The sequence below is a fragment of the Oncorhynchus masou genome, chromosome 15, assembly GCF_036934945.1.
Source record: "Oncorhynchus masou masou isolate Uvic2021 chromosome 15, UVic_Omas_1.1, whole genome shotgun sequence".
NCBI classification, from domain to species: Eukaryota; Metazoa; Chordata; class Actinopteri; order Salmoniformes; family Salmonidae; genus Oncorhynchus; species Oncorhynchus masou.
The window spans coordinates 36,866,449-36,888,343 of NC_088226.1; the positions used below are offsets into that span (position 1 = coordinate 36,866,449).

General features: G+C 40.6%; 1 protein-coding gene across 1 annotated transcript; it reads right to left on the reverse strand.

Moving 5' to 3' along the window:
* Positions 1-2,405: 2,405 nt before the first annotated feature.
* On the reverse strand, positions 2,406-21,895 carry LOC135555087 (dynein axonemal intermediate chain 3-like). Its single transcript, XM_064987454.1, has 5 exons — positions 21,808-21,895; positions 6,837-6,966; positions 6,424-6,520; positions 4,765-4,889; positions 2,406-4,487 (listed from the first exon to the last, which is right to left on the reverse strand). The coding sequence occupies exons 2-5, from the start codon at positions 6,960-6,962 to the stop codon at positions 4,404-4,406; spliced, it is 432 nt and encodes a 143-aa protein (XP_064843526.1). The 5' UTR covers positions 6,963-6,966; positions 21,808-21,895; the 3' UTR covers positions 2,406-4,403.

The window sequence follows — 21,895 nt, forward strand, 5'->3', positions numbered from 1 at the left end:
TGGACAATTCCTTTGACCTCATGGCTTGGTTTTTGCTCTGACATGCACTGTCAACTGTGGAACCTTATATAGACAGGTATGTACCTTTTCAAATAATGTCCAATCAATTGAATTTACCACAGGTGGACTCCAATCAATTTGTAGAAACATCTCAAGGATGATCAGAGGAAACAGGATGCACCTGAGCTCAATTTCGAGTCTCATAGCAAACGGCCTGAATACTTACGCACATCTGCGCTCATTGGACTCACCCGGGCTCCTTCACATTTTGGTTGCCTTCCCTATGTCTGTCTGTTTCCTCTGTTTCATCTCCGTGTCAGCATTATTGTTGTGTTGTTTTCCCTTGTCCAGACACTGACGTGTTCTGTTTCATGTCTGTTAATTCATTAAATGTTCGCTCCATGTACTTACTTCTCGCCTCCAAGCGTCTGTCCTTACAGTAATGTAACAAAATGTGTAAAAAGTCAATGCACTCTATAATGTCTATTCTGTCAATACACACCACACATTTCTCTTTTGGATTCTGACATAGCTCGTTCTGGTATTTCTAAATTTCTTGTTTCTTCTTCTTTTTTTCTTACTAATTGAAATGCATGTGTTTCTAGCTCCAGCAGTGCAGTGAATGTTTAACAGTACAAAAGTAATACACAAAAGAAGAAGAAGAAGAAACAAGAAATGTAGACATTTACTGCACTGCTGTTTAGTGAGTCTGCCAGATAAGAGGCAGTAGGGATGGCCAGGGATGTTCTCTTGATGTGTGTGAATTGGACCATTTCCTTGTCCTCCTAAGCTTTCAAAATGTAGTAGTACTTTTGGGTGTCAGGAAAAATGTATGGAGTAAATAGTACATTATTTTCCTTAGGAATGTAGTGGAGTAAAAGTTGTCAATCAATATAAATAGTAAAGACTCTGTCAATCACCGTATTCTTATCGGCAGACTCAATAGCCTTGGTTTTTCTAATGACTGCCTCGCCTGGTTCACCAACTACTTTGCAGACAGAGTTCAGTGTGTGAAATTGGAGGGCATGTTGTCCGGACCGCTGGCAGTCTCTACGGGGGTGCCACAGGGTTCAATTCTCGGGCCGACTCTTTTCTCTGTATATATCAATGATGTCGCTCTTGCTGCGGGCGATTCCCTGATACACCTCTACGCAGACGAAACCATTCTGTATACTTCTGGCCCTTCCTTGGACACTGTGCTAACTAACCTCCAAACGAACTTCAATGCCATACAACACTCCTTCCGTGGCCTCCAACTGCTCTTAAACGCTAGTAAAACTAAATGCATGCTTTTCAACCGTTTGCTGCCCGCACACACCCGCCCGACTAACATCACCACCCTGGACGGTTCCTACCTAGAATATGTGGACAACTATAAATACCTAGGTGTCTGGATAAACTGTAAACTCTCCTTCCAGACTCATATTAAACATCTCCAATCAAAAATCAAATCTAGAATCGTCTTTCTATTTCGCAAAAAAGCCTCCTTCACTCACGCCGCCAAACTTACCCAAGTAAATCTGACTACCCTACCAATCCTCGACTTTGGCGATGTCATCTACAAAATAGCTTCCAACACTCTACTCAGCAAACTGGATGCAGTCAATCACAGTGCCATCCGTTTTGTTACCAAATCACCTTATACCACCCACCACTGCGACCAGTATGCTCTAGTCGGCTGGCCCTCACTACATATTCGTCGCCAGACCCACTGGCTCCAGGTCATCTATAAGTCTATGCTAGGTAAAGCTCCGCCTTATCTCAGTTCACTGGTCACGATAACAACACCCACCCGTAGCACACGTTCCAGCAGGTATATCTCACTGATAATCCCCAAAGCCAGCACCTCATTTGGCTGCCTTTCCTTCCAGTTCTCTGCTGCCAGTGACTGGAACGAATTTCAAAAATCGCTGAAGCTGAAGACTTTTATTTCCCTCAACAACTTTAAACATCAACTATCTGAGCAGCTAACCGATTGCTGCAGCTGTACATAGTCCATCTGTAAATAGCCCACACAGTCTAGCTACCTCATCCCCATACTGTTTTATTTTATTTACTTTTCTGCTCTTTTGCACACCAGTATCTCTACTTGCACATCATCATCTGCTCATTTATCACTCCAGTGTTAATCTGCTAAATTTTAACTATTCGCTCCTATGGCCTATTTATTGCCTACCTCCTCATGCCTTTTGCACACACTGTATATAGACTTTCTTTTCTCTACTGTGTCATTGATTTGTTTATTGTGTTATTGGCTTGTTTATTGTTTACTCCATGTGTAACTCTGTGTTGTTGTCTGTGTCACATTGCTTTGCTTTATCTTGGCCAGGTCGCAGTTGCAAATTAGAACTTCTTCTCAACTAGCCTACCTGGTTAAATATAGGTGAAATAAAAGAAATCAAAAATAAAGGTAGAGATGTTATTTATGTTGAGCTGCACACAGTGTACTTCCTGCTAGGGCACACCACCCCAGTGCTAACAGTATAACTCTGGTTCATAGGCATATGATTACTGCATACAATAGATGTAGGATCAGCAGAAGCCTTCAGGGCAGTAAGAGGGAAATAAATTAGGTTACTTACATTGTGTCTTCCAGCGCCCCTGGGATCATTTGCTGAAGCATTATGACAACTCAGCGACACAACGGTAGTGATTAAATGAGCTGGGCTTGGGTCATTGATAAGTCATTGTCTCAACGCAGCCTCATAATGCTGTGAAAGGATCCCATGCTTCTTTATAATACAAGATTTGTTTCCAGAAGGTATCAAAATTGTCAATAAATGTTACACTCACAGATCTGCAACAGTCTCGTAGCCAGTTAAGGAAGTCTAAAAGTCTGCGGAACTGTTCAATGCCATGATTTAGGGAGATTTCATCTCTGTGTGTCACATTTATTTCACATATATTTTTCATGAGATCATGTTTTCACATGTGTAGTTTCATGTTATGACATGTTGCTTCTCATATTAACCAAATAAGATTGCATGTGAAACACGTGAAATTCATGGGGTTTTTCCGTAAGGGTAAGGACCATGTTTTCTATATAGTTGTCTAGTGATTTACTTTGAAATCCAAAGTGTAGGAATACAGGTGAAATCAGTTATTGACACAGACATGGCGGCGTGGCAGGAAAATCCGAATGCAGTGAACCCAGTTGAAACGTTGACTAATAAAAACAGACAATGTAGTCATACGTGTCAACTATAAAAAGGTCAAAACACTATGATAAAAGCACTGTGTGTGTGTATCTTAACTCATTTTTCTTTTCATGTGAAATCATGTGATTTTCCATATGTGAACTCATGTGTTTTTTCCATAAGAGAGGTTACATTCATCATAATTAAGGAATTCTTGATGAAAGCAAAATATATTACATTTGCAACTCATTTCTTCCCCATTACTCAAAGCTCTAGAGGTTTAGGAGATTGTTGTTAGCTGTTCAAAGTGGGTTAGACAGTGTTAGAAAAAGTACTCAATAGTCCCACTTGAGTAAAAGTAAAGATCTCTTAATAGAAAATGACTGAAGTAGGGCATCCTGAGTGGCGCAGCGGTCTAAGAGTTCGAACCCAGGGTGTGTCGTGACTGGTAGTCCGATAAGGCGGTGCACAATTGGCCCAGCGATGTCTGGGTTAGGGGAGGGTTTGGCCAGAGGGGGATTTACTTGGCTCATTGGGCTCTAGCGACTCCTTGTGGCAAGCCAGGGGCCTGCAGGCTGACTTCAGTCATCAGTTGAACGTTGTTTCCTCCTACACATTGGTGCAGCTGGCATCCAGGTTAAGCGGGCGGGTGTTAAGAAGCGCTGTTTGGTGGGTCATGTTTCAGAGGATGCATGGCTCGACCTTCGCCTTTCCCGAGCCCGTTGGAGAGTTGCAGCGATGAGACAAGATCAAAATTGGGGAGAAAAGGGTGTAAAATACACACACAAAATAAAGAACATTACTCAAGTAAAAGTAATCCAGTAATATACTACTTGAGTAAAAGTATTTGGTTTTAAGTAGCAAAAGTAAAAGTATAAATCATTTAAAATTCCTTATATTAAGTTTTTTTTTCTCATTTACAGATAGCCAGGAACATACTCCAAAACTCAGACATAATTTACAAACAAAGCCTGTGTGCTATGAGTCTGCCAGATCAAAGGCAATAGGGATGACCAGGGATGTTCTCTTGATAAGTGAGTGAATTGGACCATTTTCTTGCTAAGCATTCAAAACGTAACAAATACTTTTAGGTGTCAGGGAAAATGTATGGAGTAAACCATTTTCTTTAGGAATGTAGTGAAGTAAAAGTCATCAAAAACAGAAAGAGTAAAGTACAGATACTTAAGTAGTACTTTAAAGTATTTTTACTTAAGTACTTTACACCACTCAAGTTAGAGTATATTATATAATGATATTAGGTCAAGTCTAATCTACGGTGACCTTACTGAATAGTCGTCCAGAGTCATTGCCCTTCTCCAACTTCCAGTCTGTGTACACAATCTCCCTATCCTGGGGGAAAAACATGATAGAAAGAACAACAGAGCTTTTACCTTACTGTGACTAAGCCCCAGGTTGGAGAGCGTATAGCTGGCATATGACAAGATATGTGACTTGAATTGATTACCTTATGATAGATGCGGGAGAGTATTAACTCCATAACTTCATGAAACTCATTCTTCCTCTAGTCATATGTACTTTTGAGTTTGTTGATATTAGTTTCCCCTTTGAAACCTCCATCCATCCATGTATACAGGAGATATGGGCAAGAGAACCTACAGTACTGTACCTCGGTTCCTGCATAGAACCTGGTGCTGATGTCCTCCAGTGGCTTGAGTTGTTTGGCTGAAGGCACTCTGAGTAGGGCGTACTTTGGAACAACCTCTGGTCTCTCTGTAGTCAGGTGGGACCTGTCTGTGAGGTCCAACAGAGGTTATGAGAAGGAGCAGAGAGTGAGAAAGGTTGTGAAGTAGTTAAACATCATGGTTAGGGCATTTTGTCCCCGGTAGCTTAGTTTTTGTAGCTTTTTCCCCACTACTCCTGTTCTCTTTATCCTGATGACAGTGTGTGGAGCAGGGCAGTTGACCACAGTACAGACAGGGTCCTCCTGCAGCTATGTGATGATAGGTGCCAGCTCTGTCATCTGTCCATAAGCAGGAGAGAGGAACAAGGGAGATGGAGAATATGAGGGTCGGTCCCCCAACACAACGCCAGCACGATGTGGAGTGCTAACCCCTTTTAAAATGGTGTGTTTGAGCTACAGACGTCTGCAGCACAAACACACCGGCCGAGCTAGAGCGGTGTTTGTGAGGCAGGGGCGCATCTGTAGAGTAAGAATGATTGGAGCTACAAACAATTAAAAGCGATCTATGAAATGTTTTGCTCTATGACGCTCACGAGCTACTGAAGAGTCATTAGAAGGTAAGGGGTTCCTCTACATAGAAAATCATATGAAATACAAGAACATAGTGTCTATAATACTGTAATAAGCTCACATAGTTGATGTTACAAACTCCAAATTCCAGACAGTTGTCACTGACTAGTTGGATACTCATTTCCCACTGAGCAAATCATTTCTGAATGTACAGGATTCATATGCATTCATTTTAATCAGGTTTTTGCTTTGGCAGACCTTATTTGTTTTATTGACATTTGTCAATAAAACTCATGAAGGCAACAGTTTATGTCAAATTGTTTGTGTTCTACTTGTAGCCCTGGATGTTCTGAAAAGAAAATGGTAAAGCACTGTGTTGTGAGGCTAAATATAAGGGCTGGACAGATCAAGGAAAGCCATGTAAATGAATAACACAAGGTAAACTGACCTTGGCTCAGGAACTTAAAGTGTATTAATTCCATAACCTTCATCAAAGCTGGTTTTTGTTGATGTATCACCCAGGACAAAGGGATATCTTTTGGCCCCAGGGGCTTGGCAGCATATTGCAAACAGCTGACAGTCAATAAAGCTATTGCCCCTTCACTATGAGAGCCTTGTTTGGGTCTGTGACGGATCGTTAAAAACCGTGTGAAACCAGATGCGAGAGAGCCGAGACGGTTTGGGCGGCCATGCCCCACTGATCATGGCGCTCACTGATCCAAAGTAGAAACTGAGACAGTGCACACTCACACACATCGTAGACAAGCAGGTCGTACGCAATGTACAGACACACACTCCCACACACTGGCAAACACAATCCAAAAATAGTGTGTGCCCTGCGGGTCCATGACACAGAGTAACCTGTCTCGTATCTGTTATATCTTTTGTATCTTTCTCCTAAGATTCCTGATTTAAAGACAGATTGTTTTGGGGGGGGCTTCCTGCATTCACAGTTCAGTGTTCTGCTCACCTACAGTATGTTGCTTTGAGGTGATAGAAAAAAAGGGTGGTCACGAGAAGAGGAAAAGAAGACTAACAGCAAGAGAAATGAACAGAGGGAAGAGAGATGCTCACCTGCATTTCCACCTGTATGGTTGTCACAGGTGTTGTCTCGCAGGCTGAATGTCAAAGGGCTGTACTCTGCGTCGGAATTGATCTTAGGCAGGGAAACCTGACATAACAGCGAGAATAGCTTTGACATATATCTAATACCTTTAGAGAACTGTCAAACACACAGTGCATTACTAAATCATGCATTTTGTTCATATATATTTGAAAAAAGAGTGAAACACCACTATCTTTCATTATGTTCTACTGTATTTGTAACTCAGATTAGACGTGGAGGGGAAGGTAGATGTGAAGGTAAGAAGGGTTAACATGGGGATTGAACCCTGGTCTCTGGGTTCACATTATATGTGCCAGGAGTGTTACCACTAAACAACAAGGTTTGTTATAAACCAGTAATGCTACAGTATGTTATGCCGTACCCTGAATAGAGGTTTCCAGGTTGAGGTGTTTGAAGGTGTTGGGAACTCTGTGAGGATTCTCCAGGGGTTTCTCCTCTGCCTTCCTCTGGTCGGCCATGGTCTGGGAGAACAGATGTCCCAAAACATCACACTGCGGTGTCAGAGAGAGACAGAGAGACAGACAGAGAGACACAGACCGAGACAGACAGAGGATAATTCAGTATTTCTTTTAAATAAGATGATTGTATTTAGTCAGATATTTTATGTTTATGTCACTTTGAGCCTATACTGTACCAGTCAGTATCATGACACAAGGCGAGACCCAGATGCAGATGGTTTGAGTCTTACAATATTTATTAATCCAATAGGGTAAGGCAAACCAGACAGCGCAATTGTCTTTATTTTTTTATTGACGGATAGCACACTCCAACACTCAGACATAATTTACATTTATGTTTCGTGGGTCCGCCAGATCAGAGGCAGTAGGGATGACCAGGGATGTTCTAGTTGAAAACCATTGCCTAATGAACTAATGTTCACTCCATGCAAGCATAGAGCATGAAGAAAGGGTTGCCTTGTAAGTCTCCATTGCTATTATTACTGCACATACAGTACATTGTGTTTCAAAATCTTGCCTAACACCTCTTCTCTTCCTTGGTAAATGAAGCTGTGTGAAAGGCACGTAGCTAGGGATATCATTAGACAACAGCACTATAAAGGCATCATGACAAGTTACTTGAAGATGTGTCACCTGGTTTTATATGCTCTGACCTGTTAGGGAGGCTTGTGTTGACAGGACCCCTGGCTGTAGATGGACCACAGTAATATGTCTAAAAGCCAATTGTAACATTCACCCTTGACCTCTCCTATAAACCTCTTACTATAGCCCTTCTCTGCCGTAGCTGCTTTCACTGATCCACCATCTCAGATCCTGCTAAAAATGAATTGCATAACGGTCAAAGTGCTTTTAAGTCCGATTGGATTGTAATTTATACAGGGTCATCATTCCAAAATTAGACTCTGAAATCATTAGATCGATAAGAGGGCCTAGTTGACCCTTTTCACGTAAGTGTTTGAATGTCAGTGTGTAAATTAGGCGTGAAAGCTTTAAAGCGTCGGCTTTGTGTCGAGTTGAGTAGTTCTCCCATTCTCTGGTATTTTGGGCACTTTGTTAGTGTTTACTTTAGATCTGATAAGGTGGGAGCCGAGTGAGTTGGAAATCAGGAAAACTTTCAAGAATTTAGAATTTAGAAGTATAAAAAAACACATCAAAGTCAAATAGCCAAGCACAAAAGACATTAGTATTTTTCCCATGGTAAGAACCAACAAAAATGATAAATGTTTTTACATGATCTAATAGAAGATTTGTATTCTACAGTGGAAGCAGCATCCTTTCAAACTGTAAATCACAATGGCTGTCATTACTCAATACTTTTGAGGAAACCTGTTGTACTTAATATATCTGAGTACATTTACTTAAAGTGATAGTGTAGTCTTTACTCAAACCAATAGAGTCACCGTGACCCTGTACGGTGTCCAAATTTGAGTTGTATCAACACAAATGTAACGCTCCCACTAAGCCACAGCTCCAATATAATTTCCCAGTGTGCCTTTTCAAGTGGATTGTAGAGTTACTAACCATGACTGTATTTGTTAGTGACAGAGACATGGTTCTGTGGCCTTCATCCAAGGTGAACATTATCGTTAAACTCTTTATGACAATACATAACGCGTAAGGCCTTGTCGAGGCCTACCTTTACTCTAGTACAGTGCCATAACATTCCTTGTTTATAGGCCACATTAGGCATTCAAGTAGGGTTGCAGAATTCCAGTAACTTTAACCAAAATTCCAAACCAAATAACCAAACCAAAAGATATTTCTGGAAAACCTGGGAAATTCACCAGAATTCCACAATCGTACCTGCAAATCATATTATGTTGGCTTGCAAAGGGACAAGTAATTCCAATTGGAGTCCAGCCAGAGTTAGGATATCCAACAGTTGGAATTTTTATTCACCTGCATTTTATCTTCATAATGACTGCTAGAGATAGGGACAGTGTGAGGAGACTAGCTAAGCCATTAAAACTGGAACAACCATTTCAGTAACGGGTGCAAAATATCCAACAAAATGAGTGGCTCTGTTTAGAAAAATGTATGTTATTTATCTTTGTGTAGCATAGGATTCTTCAATCAATCACTCAATGTACATGCCAAAACGCAGATATTATAAACAATTCCTGAAAAAATGGACCTACAGTAGAGCATGCTGGATAAAACATTCTTTTGTTATCATAACCTAAAAAATGTACATGATGTGACTTCTCATTTAGTTTTGAGTCAGTACCATATAAACATTTTAAGTAATGATTACTGTTCATTGACTTTGAGTTCAACTTACTGTAAGTATTTGAGTTAAAAATGCCTTGGGGTTTATAGTGTGGTAGTCATACAAAACAGCAGAGAACAAACAGCAAACTGCAGGATGTCATCCACACTGAAAAGGTCAATCAATAGTCTCAGTAACATAATAGTACTATGGAAGATACAGAAATACAACTATAATATAAACCACATTCTGGTTTGAATTTCCACTCGTAACAAAACAACTAAATGTACAGTATTTGAACTCTCTCTTTGGCATAGATAATTCTCAATACTTCATTGTAACAGAATGATAATTTCTATTCTATTATATTCCACCAAAGCCCGAAATCAAACACTGTAGTTAGTTGCTTTGTTAACAGTCTAAATTAAACCAGACTGTGGTTTATATTACTGTAGATACTGCCTAAAGCAGAGCATGCGATTGAACTTTTTACTTTGGCAACCACAGTTGGCTCTGTTTCTCATGAGGGCTGAGATCACTGGATTATTGGAAAGAGATCTAGACTAAACAGTGTAGCTGCATGCTTGGAGATGCTCTATATGTTATTGTATGTCTACTGGATGGGTCTTGATGTATGTCACTGGATTCATCCCAAATGGCACCCTATTCCCTATACTGTGCACTACGTTTGATAAGTTAGTAGCAGGTGCTAGTAAGAGCATGCCTTTCAAAGCACTCGTCGTTAATTGGCCTTTAGCTGATAGAACTGACCATGTTCGTTCTGCCAAAATGCAATCAGATGTGTGTTTTATGTCAGCCGTGTGTTTGTGTACGTGTGTGTGGTATCGGCTGTAACCGACCTATCAGGGGCCTACATACAGCGCTTAGTTAAGAGCTGTGTGTGAGTGTTGTTGACTCGGGATACTGGATGTTGACTGGAGTAACAGAGACACAGTTAATGAAGGGAGAGAAGATGCAGCCTTATGGCTGTTACATGCATTCATTTTCAGTCCTGTGGCCTTCACCAAGAGATATCCCAGGTGAATATATGTAGTTCAGCTAATAATTTAAATACATTTAAATTCAAAATCTTGGTAGTGTTTTCAGTAATTAACTGCTTTTTTTGCCATGTAGCGGAGTAGCTAAATACTGGAAGTACGTATTGTAGCTACTTTTTTGCTAAAATAAATGTGGGCAAGAATGTACAATTGTTTTGGCATTAGACCTGCCTAATTCTGATCTAAAACATAGTTTTTGTGTTTAATAGACACATTCTGTTAACATCTGAGTCTCGAGTGAACTGTTCTTGCAGTCAGTAGTCTATGGCATTTCAAATTTAGATATCATTTATCATGAAGTAGCTTCCCCAACACTGTACATACAGGGCCTTCAGAAACTATTCATACCCTTTCACTTATTCTACATTTTGTTGTGAATTCAAATTCAAAATGGGTTAAATATTTTTTTTTCCCTCACCCATCTACACACAATACCCTATAATGACAAAGTGAAAACATGTTTTTATAAATATTTACAAATCTATTGAAAATTAAATACAAAAATATCTCATTTACATACGTATTCAAACCCCTGAGTCAATCCTTTGAGAAGCATCTTTGGTAGTGATTACAGCTGTGAGTCTTTCTGGGTAAGTCTCTAAGAGCTTTCCACACCTGGATTGTGCAACATTTGCTCATTATATTTTTCAAAATCCTTCAAGCTCTGTCAAATTGGTTGTTGATCATTGCTAGTCAACACATTTCATGTTTTGCCATATACTTTCAAGTAGATTTAAGTCAAAACTGTAACTAGACCACTCTGAAACATTGACTGCCTTCTTGGTAAGCAACTCCAGTGTAGATTTGGCCTAGTGGTTTTGGTTATTGTCCTGCTGAAAGGTGAATTCATCTCTCAGTGTCTGGTGGAAAGCAGACTGAACCAGGTTTTCCTCTAGGATTTTGCCTGTGATTAGCTCCATGCTGTTTCTTTTTTTATCCTGAAAAACCATAACATGATGCAGCCACCACTATGCTTGAAAATATGTAGTCTTACTCAGTAATGTGTTGTATTGGATTTGCCCCAAACATAATACTTTGTATTCAGGACAAAAAGTTTATTGCTTTGCCATTTTTTTTGCAGTATTACTGTAGTGCCTTCCAGCAAACAGGATGCATGTTTTGGAATGTTTTTTATTCTGTACAGACTTCTTTCTTTTCACTCTATCAATTAGGTTGGTATTGTGGAATTTTACATGTTAGTCATTTAGCAGACTCATATCCAGAGTGACTTGTAGTGAGTACGTACATTTTCATTCGTACTGTTCCCCGGGGGATATCAAAACCCTGGCGTTGCAAGTGCCATGCTCTCCCATCTGAGCCGCACGGGACCACAACATTGTCGATCCATCCTTATCAACATTGTCGATCCATCCTTATCAACATTGTCGATCCATCCTTATCAACATTGTCGATCCATCCTTATCAACATTGTCGATCCATCCTTATCAACATTGTCGATCCATCCTTATCAACATTGTCGATCCATCCTTATCAACATTGTTGATCTATCCTTATCTCTGTACTCCACACATACGTGTGGAATACAGAGATACGTTAGTCATTCAAAAATCATGTGAAACACTATTATTGCATACAGAATGAGTCCATACAACTTATTACGTGACTTCTTAAGCAAATGTTTACTCCTGAATACTTATTGACTTAAGACATTTCAGCTTTTTTCATTTTTTATTAATTTGTAAAAAAAAAAATCCTAAAACATAATTATACTATGACATTATGGGCTGTTGTGTGTAGCCAAGCGACACATTTTTTTTGTTACCCTAATACAGTGCCCTGAAGCTCATAGTTTACCAAACACATCAGGCCTGAAAGTCCCATTATGTTGTCTACTGTTATGTTTGATTCCTGAGCTCAGAGGCATGCGTCTAAATCGCTGAGCAGTGGACTTCAAAGCACTTGGCGTTTCAATGGCGTTTCATTTTTTATTGTGAAACAAACAAGAAAAACTTGAGTGTGCATAACTATTCAACCCCCCCAAAGGCAATACTCTGTAGAGCCACCTTTGCAGCAATTACAGCTGCAAGTCTCTTGGTATGTCTCTATAAGCATGGCACATCTAGCTACTGGGATTTTAGCCCATTCTACAAGGCAAAACTGCTCCAGCTCTTTCAAGTTGGATGGGTTCCGTGGGGTACAGCAATCTTTAAGTCATACCACATATTCTCAATTGGATTGAGGTCTGGGTCTAGGACATTCCAAGACAGTCTCAAATCTCTGGGAGACTGAAACAGGTTTCCCTCAAGAATTTCACTATATTTAGCACCATCCATCATTCCTTCAATTCTGACCAGTTTCCCAGTCCCTGCCGATGAAAAACATCCCCACTGCATGATGGTGTTCTCATGGTGAATAGAGGTGTAGGGCTTGTGCCAGACATAGCATTTTCCTTGATGGCCAAATAGCTCAATTTTAGTCTCATCTGACCAGAGAACCTTATTCCATATGTTTGGGGAGTCTCCCACATGGCGAATACCAAACATGTTTGCTTATTTTTTTCTGGCCACTCTTCCATAAAGCCCAGCTCTGTGGAGTGTATGGCTTAAAGTGGTCCTATGGACAGATACTCCAATCTCCACTGTGGAGCTTTGCATCTCCTTCAGGCTTATCTTTGGTCACTTTGTTGCCATTCTGATTAATGCCCTCCTTGCCTGGTCCGTGAGTTTTGGTATGCAGCCCTCAATTGGCAGGTTTGTTGTGGTGCCATATTCTTTCCATTATTTAATAACGGATTTAATGGTGCTCTGTGGGATGTTCAAAGTTTCTGATCTTTTTTTATAACCCAACCCTGATCTGTACTTCTCCACAACTTTGTCCCTGACGTGTTTGGAGAGCTCCTTGGTCTTCATAGTGCCGCTTGCTTGGTGGTGCCCTTGCTTAGTGGTGTTGCAGACTCTGGGGCCTTTCAGAACAGGTGTATGTGACAGATCATGTGACACTTAAATGAAGTCCACCTGTGTGCAATCTAACTAATTATGTGACTTCTGAAGGCAATTGGTTGCACCAGATCTTATTTAGGGGCTTCATAGCAAAGGGGGTGAATACATATGCACGCACCACTTTTGCATTTATTTAAAAAAATACTTTTTTGAAGCAAGTAATTTTTTTCATTTCACTTCACCAATTTGGGCTATTTTGTGTATGTCCATTACATGAAATCCAAGTAAATTCTTATAATTTACATGTTGTAACGCAACAAAATAGAGGGGTGAGGGTGAATAGTTTTGCAAGGCACTGTAGATCTTTTTGGGCTACCCAGTAGAGTAAATGTAATTCATGTTCATCGGTTTTGTTGTACTGTCAAGTACATGTTAAGGCTGGATGCAAATATTTGTAGTTCCATTGAGGTTGATAGAGGTGTCTGTGTTCCTCAAAAGCCTATGCAAATTCCAATATTGGAGTAGCTACCACTTTATTACTATACGTAAACAGCAATGTTAATATTAGTTATATTATATTGTATATTAAGTCAAAACATGTACACATGTCAGTCAAGTTAAAAGATAATCAATAATTCAGTAAATAAACAGTTTAATAAATAATAAGGAATTACATCAATAAGTCATGAAATCATAGCAGAAGAATCTAATCAACTGCTCATCAAAAGGCATGCTGAAAAAAAATGATGAACACCACAGAAAAACGTATATTCGATGGCTGGGTGGAGGTGATGGTTGTGGTGACCAATGCTGTGTCCAGGGTTGACGAAGGGGCTGGTAACCATGGCTGGGTACAGGGTCTATATAGGGGAGGAAGGAGAACCTGAGGCGCAAGCAGACACACAAGGAAGATCTGGAAGTCAACGGTGGCACTCCCTTGTGGCCTGCTCGCTCTGAGTGAAGGTCTGTGTCTCGTTTCGTGGGCTGGTACTGGAAACCGGGAACTGAGTTGATGCTGGGACTGGTGCTGGAGGAAGTGTAATGCAGCGGCAAGGCTGGACGCTGGAGGACAGAGGGAATAAACAGGGCCTAGACCCACCTGGCCACGGAGCACTCACAAACAGGTGGGACGTGTGTTCAGTGTGAGTGCATCCGTGGGGGGCAGTTCTCTCTACGTACCTTGTGGTGTCTATGGATGGATTCCCTAGTGGGGATGCAACTATGAACAGCCATCTGGAGTGTGTCTTTCTGTTCTGATGGTATTGTCAGGGTCATGGTGATGGGTAACTGGGGTTGAGAGGGCTTCTGGCGGGTAGATTTTGTTGTACGGTGGTTCTTGGCTGTTCACAAGTCTGACTGCCTGGTGGCCCCCTGAACTGTCTTGGTGGAGGGATCGAGGGTGATATGACTGGTAAAGGCAGCTCAGAGGGTCCGGGGGGGACTAGACTGTTACCTTTCCTTTGTCCCCAGTCATTCAGGTGTCTGAGTGGTCCGTGAACTAGGGGAACAGCACCAGACGCAGTCAAGCCACTGTCACTAGCACTGTCCCCTAGTCGGTTGAAAGAAAATTCAATCGAAGAGAAAGAAAAGAGTGTTGAGAGGAACACAAAAATGTTGAGTTTAGAAACTTAAACAGTCATTCTGATTCACATGCAAAATGTCAAAACATATGAGAACATTTCATTTTTCTCTCGTGGCTAACTACCAGGAAGTTTGAAAAGGCAGGCTGAGTGGGCGGGGAACTTATATTCATCAGCTCACCTTGACTGACAGCTCTTTGAAATGCCTATGACAAGAATAATGGATGTGGTGAGCATAGTTGCAGTAAATTCACCTCAAGCAACACTGCATCAATGATGTCAATTATTTTTTTATACATTTCCTGTTTGGCATGTCTCTTGTTCAGCGGTTCACAGATGCAATGATGGATGTGTTGATATGACAACTGCGTCAGAGTTTTAAACGACCCTTGCCCCCCTTTTGTTCTATGCTGGCTGAAGACCTAGCTAGTCAGTAACTAGCTAACACCAGACACAGATGAAAGGGGAGACATATACGTATCTTTGCCTTGGATAAATAGTGTAGCAAATGGTTTGGAGATAATAAGCTATCTCTGCACTTAGGGAACACTGAAGCAATTATTTTTGGATCCAGACCTAAATTGGGTAGGTCGTCTGAAATCAGAGTGGAGTTAAGGGTTGAGGTGCTGACTACTAAAACCTCTGTTAGCTACTTGGGAAGTATTATTGATGGAAGCTTGGGAGATGTGAGCATTGCCAATAAGGTGCTAGGGAAGGTTAATGCCAGGACTAAGTTTTTGGCTAGAAAGTCCAAGCTGCTTGATAAGGACTCCATGAAAGTGCTAGCTACTGCCCACATTCAATGACATTTTGACTATGCTAGTACTTCCTGGTTTGGGGGCCTATCTAAACGTATGAAGGGGAAGCTCCAGATAGCCCAGCTGATCAGGGTAGTATTGAAGGTGAGTCCACGTACTCACATAGGCTGGAACTGCTTCCAGGAACTAAACTGGCTGCCTGTTGAGGCGAAGGTGTCCCAGATTAGACTAGGTTTGGTTTACAGGAGTATTTATGGGCCTGTGCCCAGATATCTAAGTAATTACTTTCCTAGTGTTAACCTTAAACAGGTTTAGGAGTAATGCTGGGAAAGGTCGTTTCTTGTATACTGGAGCCTCAGAATGGAATGAGTTCCCACCTGCCCATAAAAACAACATCCTCTCTGGGCAGCTTTAAAAAAAATCAAGTAAAAATATGTTTGATGTCTTCTGTGCCCATATGAATAACCCCTATGATGTAACTGGAATGATGAGATAGATGTTCTTCTCTGTTTCTGTTTTATTATTTCACTGCCATACTGTGTTCCATCTTGTCTAGCCATCTCGTCTCAAGAGGACCACAATGGAAATAAGACCCAGACTTTGTGTGTTATCCTCAATGATTTTATTCATGTGCATGTATGGCTTTTTCAAGTTTTACGTGTGCTTGTTTTTTAAAATGGTTGCATTAATAAACTCAACTAAACTCAAACTTTTAAACCCTTGAGTAATTAATCTATTTCCGATACAATTGGGTGGAAACCATCAATGCTTGAGGAAGGTTAATTTCCCTTTCAGTACTTCTCATATGTTGGCAGTACTTATTTAAATTAGGTAAGAGATTATCATGTTACCATCGGTGTATTAAAAGGAGAGTTAGGGTGATGTCACCATATCCCCTCAATAATCCCACCTCCTGAATCCAAGTGTTTGACATGGGGGAGGGCACAGTAACTTTATGATCAAACTTGATCAACATACTGTAGAAGCTACAGTCGTTTTTCCTACTTTGATTTGGTTCATGCAAATATCATCCAATTTACTGAAAAACATGATTTTGACTGTTCATGACACTGGGAAAACATTATGAACAGGAATGACATTTACTCTCACGGGTGGCCAAAATGTCCAATAATCCACGCTTCCAATCTTATGATAGGCTGTCACCACTACAATATATTATTAAAAAGGTCAAACATGTTACCCCTCCCATCACCAAAAGGATTCTATTTGAACCTTTACACAGGGGTTCCTCAAATGGCGCCAGGTAGCCTAGTGGTTAGCGCTTTGGGACAGTAAGCAAATGGTCACTGTTTTGAATACCTGAGCCAACAAGGTGACAAATCTGTTGATGTACCCTTGAGCAAGGCACTTAACCCTAATTTGCTCCAGTAGTGTTGTACTACTACTATGGCTGACCCTGCAAAACAGCACATTTCACTGCACCTATCTGGTGTATGTGACAATAAAAAACAACTGTGTGGCACTCTTTTGAATCCCAAAATGTTCTTTGAGGGTCTTTTACTTCTAAGAATGTAATAGACAGAGACTTATGATAATTATTTTATTTAACTAGGCAAGTCAGTTAAGAGCAAATTCTTATTTACAGTGATGGCCTACTCCACTGACCAGACCCTCAAGACACTGGGCCAATTGTGCGCCGCCTTATGGGACTCCCGATCACGGCCGGTTGTGGCTCAGCCTGGGAACGAACCAGGGTCTGTAGTGGTGCCTCTAGCACCGCAATGTAGTGCCTTGGACTAGTGCGCCACTTGGGAGACCACCTCCATATGGGATGGCGGTGGCAATGGCTTTGGACTCACCAGGTTGTACTGTTACAAAGCAAATTCTCCAGTGTTGGAAAGAAAATACACTGAGAGTGTTAAATCAACACAAAGTGTGTAGTCTGTGGACCCATATAGACACTGGGAAAGTGTTACATCAACACACTGCTTAGTGTAAAGCCGTATTCAAGCATAATTCGAGTGCCTTGCATTTTGAGTAAATTCTAGAGTTTGACCGTACAGTATTTGTTAGTGACACAGACACGGTTGTTGCATTCACCCTTTTTCAGTTCCATGGAATCCACGAAATTAGATCCTAAGTGAATATGCGGTCAATAAATAAAATACTTATTTAACACAATGCCATATGTATTTAACTAATACAGGGGTGTGAAAATCACACCCATCACTTTGAACCACATCCGTCATTATAACATTATCATTACCAGCATGCTCTATTGCAGGAATATTTTGTATAATTGTTTGTTTTACCCCGTTCTCTGATGAGTATCTTTCTTTCTTTGTCTTCATACTTGATACTTGTTTCAAAATCTATGTTTGTGTTTGATTGATTCATTAATTCATCTTATGCTACTCAAATATAAATTACAAAAATGTTTCTAACTCATCCAATATGTTACTTGGATTTATTGCGCCCATTACTGAAATGGTTGTTTCAGTTTAGATGCTTTAGGTAGTCGCAAAGCTTAGTCTTCTCCATGCTGTGATGCAGACCCGGTGGAACGCATGGTGAAACAGAGAAGAAAGACACTGTCTGTCCTGCTGAGTTTTGGTGCAGAGTCTTTTCCTGACAAAGTCAAGTTAGACTGTGTCAGTTATTCCGCGAAAAGCTTATGGTCATGTTGCAGCAGTGATGTGATAAATGTGCAGGAGTGCATAGAAAATGAATGTGTAGATAACTGTATGGGTACCCATGGTGCTGGAGATCAGAAGTGTCCGGTATACAATTTACTCGAAAGGCAAGGCACTCTAAGAAATATCTGAGTAAGACTTTACACTAAGCAGTGTGTTAATTTAACACTGTTCCGGTCTCTATATGGGTCCACAGACAACACTCACAGTGTTGATTTTGTTTTAAACACCGGAGAATTTGCTGTGTTCTAATTAGGTCTGGTTTTGCCAGGGTATATGGTTAGGTTAGGTCTGGTTTACCAGAGGTATATGGTTAAGTTAGGGCAGAGATAGTCTACAATGTTGTAGTAATGTTCCCCTTGCTTAATAACCTGTTTGGGCTAGGGGGAATCATTTTCACGTTTGGATGAAAAGCATGCCCAGAGTAAACTGCCTGCTACTCAGTCCCAGTTGCTAATATATGCATAGTATGAGATTTGGATAGAAAACATTCTGACATTTCTAAAAATGTTTGAATGATGTCTGTGAGTATAACAGAACTCATATGGCAGGCGAAAACCTGAGAACAAAATCCAACCAGGAAGTGGGAAATCTGAGGTTGGTCGTTTTTTTAACTCATTCACTATTGAAGATACAGTGTGATATTGGTCATGTTGCACTTCCTAAGGCTTCCACTAGATGGCAGCAGTCTTTTGAACCTTGTTTGATGCTTCTACTGTAAAGGAGGTGGGAATGAGTTACAGGTCTGGCAGAGAGCCACGAGCTCGTAACGTATTCATGTGAAAGTTCCCTCGCGTTCCATTGCTTTTCTACAGACAAAGGAATTCTCCGGTTGGAAGATTATTGAAGATTTATGATAAAAACATACTAAAGATTGATTCCATATATCGTTTGACATGTTTCTACGAACTGTAATATGACTTTTCGTCTGAACTTTTGCCTGGACCTGCCCGCGCGTCGTGAGTTTACATTGTGTACTGAATGCGCAAACCAAAAGGAGTTATTTGGACAACCCCTGTGTCAGATTTCAAAAAGAAATTCTCAGAAAAAGCAAACCATACAATAATCTGAATATGGCCATTAGAGACCAACACAACCCAAAAAGATATCCGCCATGTTGGAGTCAACAGAAATCAGAAATAGCATTATAAATAGTCACTTACCTTTGATGATCTTCATCAGAATGCACTCCCGGGAATCCCAGTTCCACAATAAATGTTTGTTTTGTTTGATAAAGTCCATAATTTATGTCCAAATACCTTGTTTTGTTTGCGCGTTTAGTTCACAAATCCAAACTCTCGAGGCGCGGGCATGTCGAGGCAAAAGTTCAGACGAAAAGTCCAAAAAGTTATATTACAGTTCATAGAAACATGTCAAACGATGTATAGAATCAATCTTTAGGATGTTTTTATTGTAAATCTTCAATAATGTTCAACCGGACAATTCCTTTGTCTTTAGAAATGCAATGGAACGCAGCTAACTCTCACGGGCGGGCGCGAGACTAAGTTCATGGCACTCTGCCAGACACCTGGTTGAAACAGCTCTCATTCTCTCCCCCTTCACAGTAGAAGTCTCAAACAAGGTTCTAAAGACTGTTGACATCTAGTGGAAGCCTTAGGAAGTGCAATATGACCCCATAGACACTGTATATACGATAGGCAATTACTTGGAAAACTACAAACCTCAGATTTGTCACTTCCTGGCTGGATTTCTGTTATACTCACATACATCATTCAAACAGTTTTAGAAACTTCAGAGTGTTTTCTATTCAAATCTACTAATTGTATGCATATTCTAGCTTTTGAGCCTGAGTAGCAAGCAGTTTGCTCTGGGCACCTTATTATCCAAGCTACTCAATACTGCCCCCCAGTCCCAAAGACGTTTTAACAATGACTTCACATGAGGTATACCACTGGGATCAAGTCAGTGTTTATAGGACATTGGGTTGTACGTTAGTGTTCATTGCGATGTTATTTCCACTGCTGGTGCGTGTACTCTGTAATTGTTCTACGTGGGCGGATATATCCCATAACACAACCTGAGATGACAACAGCACAAAGAAGTTTATTAGTCAGAGTGTGTCAATACCTGTATCTCAACACCTACAACATGCTGGTTTAAAAACAACCCAATTTGTGTTCTTTGGTAACCCAGTGCTGGGTAAATATTGGACAGAGAAAAAAGAAATGTCTGCAACTCTGCTATGCTCCGATGGTGATTTAATCATACACACAAAAAAAAATGTTGATCCATGTTAGATCTTCGTCATGACACGTTCTTCTGTCCTGCACCTGATAAGTTGGATGTGCATATTTGTATATTTTTTCAGAAATGTTGGACAGAACACACGCTGGGTTATTTTTGACCCAGACAGTTGGGTTGCGTGAATAACCCAACATGTTGGCTTGTTGCGATTATACCAAACATGGGTTAATTTAACCATCCGTTGGGTATTTTTTACTTTCATGCTGGGTTGACCGAGCAGCTGGGTCGCTTTTAATGTCAACCTTACACTGTTAGCCACTTTTGTCATTTGATCTGTCATTTACTGTATTAATCAACATTATGATACTGTATAAACTGAATACAGCAGATTCCCGTATAATGCACCGTAAAACACCATACATTCATTTTACAGCACACTGTCAGACCTTTCTGTAATTTCAAAAGTAAAACAATGTAGAATGAAAATGTAGGCGGTGGAAAGAGTCTCTGGCTCATTAACATATTTTAAGGTGTGCCTTGTAAGTGGCTATACTTGTTGAACCCATGATTAAGAATTCTGTACCACCACACAAAATGGTAGCATACTGTATTTTAGGAATTTTACTAAACCTTATCCTGAAACTCTGCAGTAACTTACTGGCCAATAGCTACAAGTAATTTAATTCAGAATGAAGGTACTCAGTTGTGATTTTAGCATGTAAATCTTGGTGGGGCAAAAAAAATTGAAAGTGGGATGTATGTCAGCAAAGCCACTACACAACACTAAACTATACATTGATTGCACTATAACGGTGACAAACGGTGCCCACAAACTTTTAGGGCCTACATAAAGCTGTCCCAACAGCAGTCCCAACATCTTACCACTGCTACACCTGACTATCAGCGGAGCATTGTCTGGCAGCGAAACAATTCATTCAGCCTCGTTTACTGCCTTTTAAAAAAACATAGCTGACATGACTGACCATATCTCTCTGGCGTATTACATCATTTATGCAGCAACATATAAGACATTTTCGGACTGACCTTGTTGTGAGCGGCGGTCCTCAGTTGGCAAATTTTGTCATCAAATAAAAAGATTTACAATTCTGAATTGGATGACCATTCAAAACGTATTTTCCCAGTCTGAATTACCAGTTGCAAGGCTTGCGGTTAGCCACTGTCACCGATTCCTTCCAAACAACTCATTGTTGGATTTGTGCTGCAAACACTTCATATGACTCTCGCTCCAAAGCCTCCTCATCCCACACGGCCACTATGGGCTGCATGAGTCAGGCACACATTATAAATGATGAGAATAGGAATGATGACATTCTTCATGAGCTGTTTTGAGTTTAATCACTTACTTTCATTTCATTATTCTTTCTAATTCATGTATATACAGTAGTAAAATGTGATTGCCCACTGTATGTCACAGAGTACACGCAGAATACACACTGTTTAAAAAAAAGATGATTCTGACGAGCAGATTACAGGTAATAAATGGACTCACCTTTAGGTGCCTGTCCTTTGCTTCCACTGTTAGAAGCAGGTAGAAGCTGGATACGTCGATGAAGACCCTGACGTAGACCAGGAGGAGC

Excerpts from the sequence above, each read along its gene's own strand:
- LOC135555087 (XM_064987454.1), bottom strand. The coding sequence starts at position 6,962 with ATGTTTTGGGACATCTGTTCTCCCAGACCATGGCCGACCAGAGGAAGG. Across the intron at positions 6,521-6,836 it reads CCTGGAAACCTCTATTCAGG|GTTTCCCTGCCTAAGATCAA; the intron begins GTACGGCATAAC and ends CTGTTATGTCAG. Across the intron at positions 4,890-6,423 it reads CCATACAGGTGGAAATGCAG|ACAGGTCCCACCTGACTACA; the intron begins GTGAGCATCTCT and ends TGGACCTCACAG.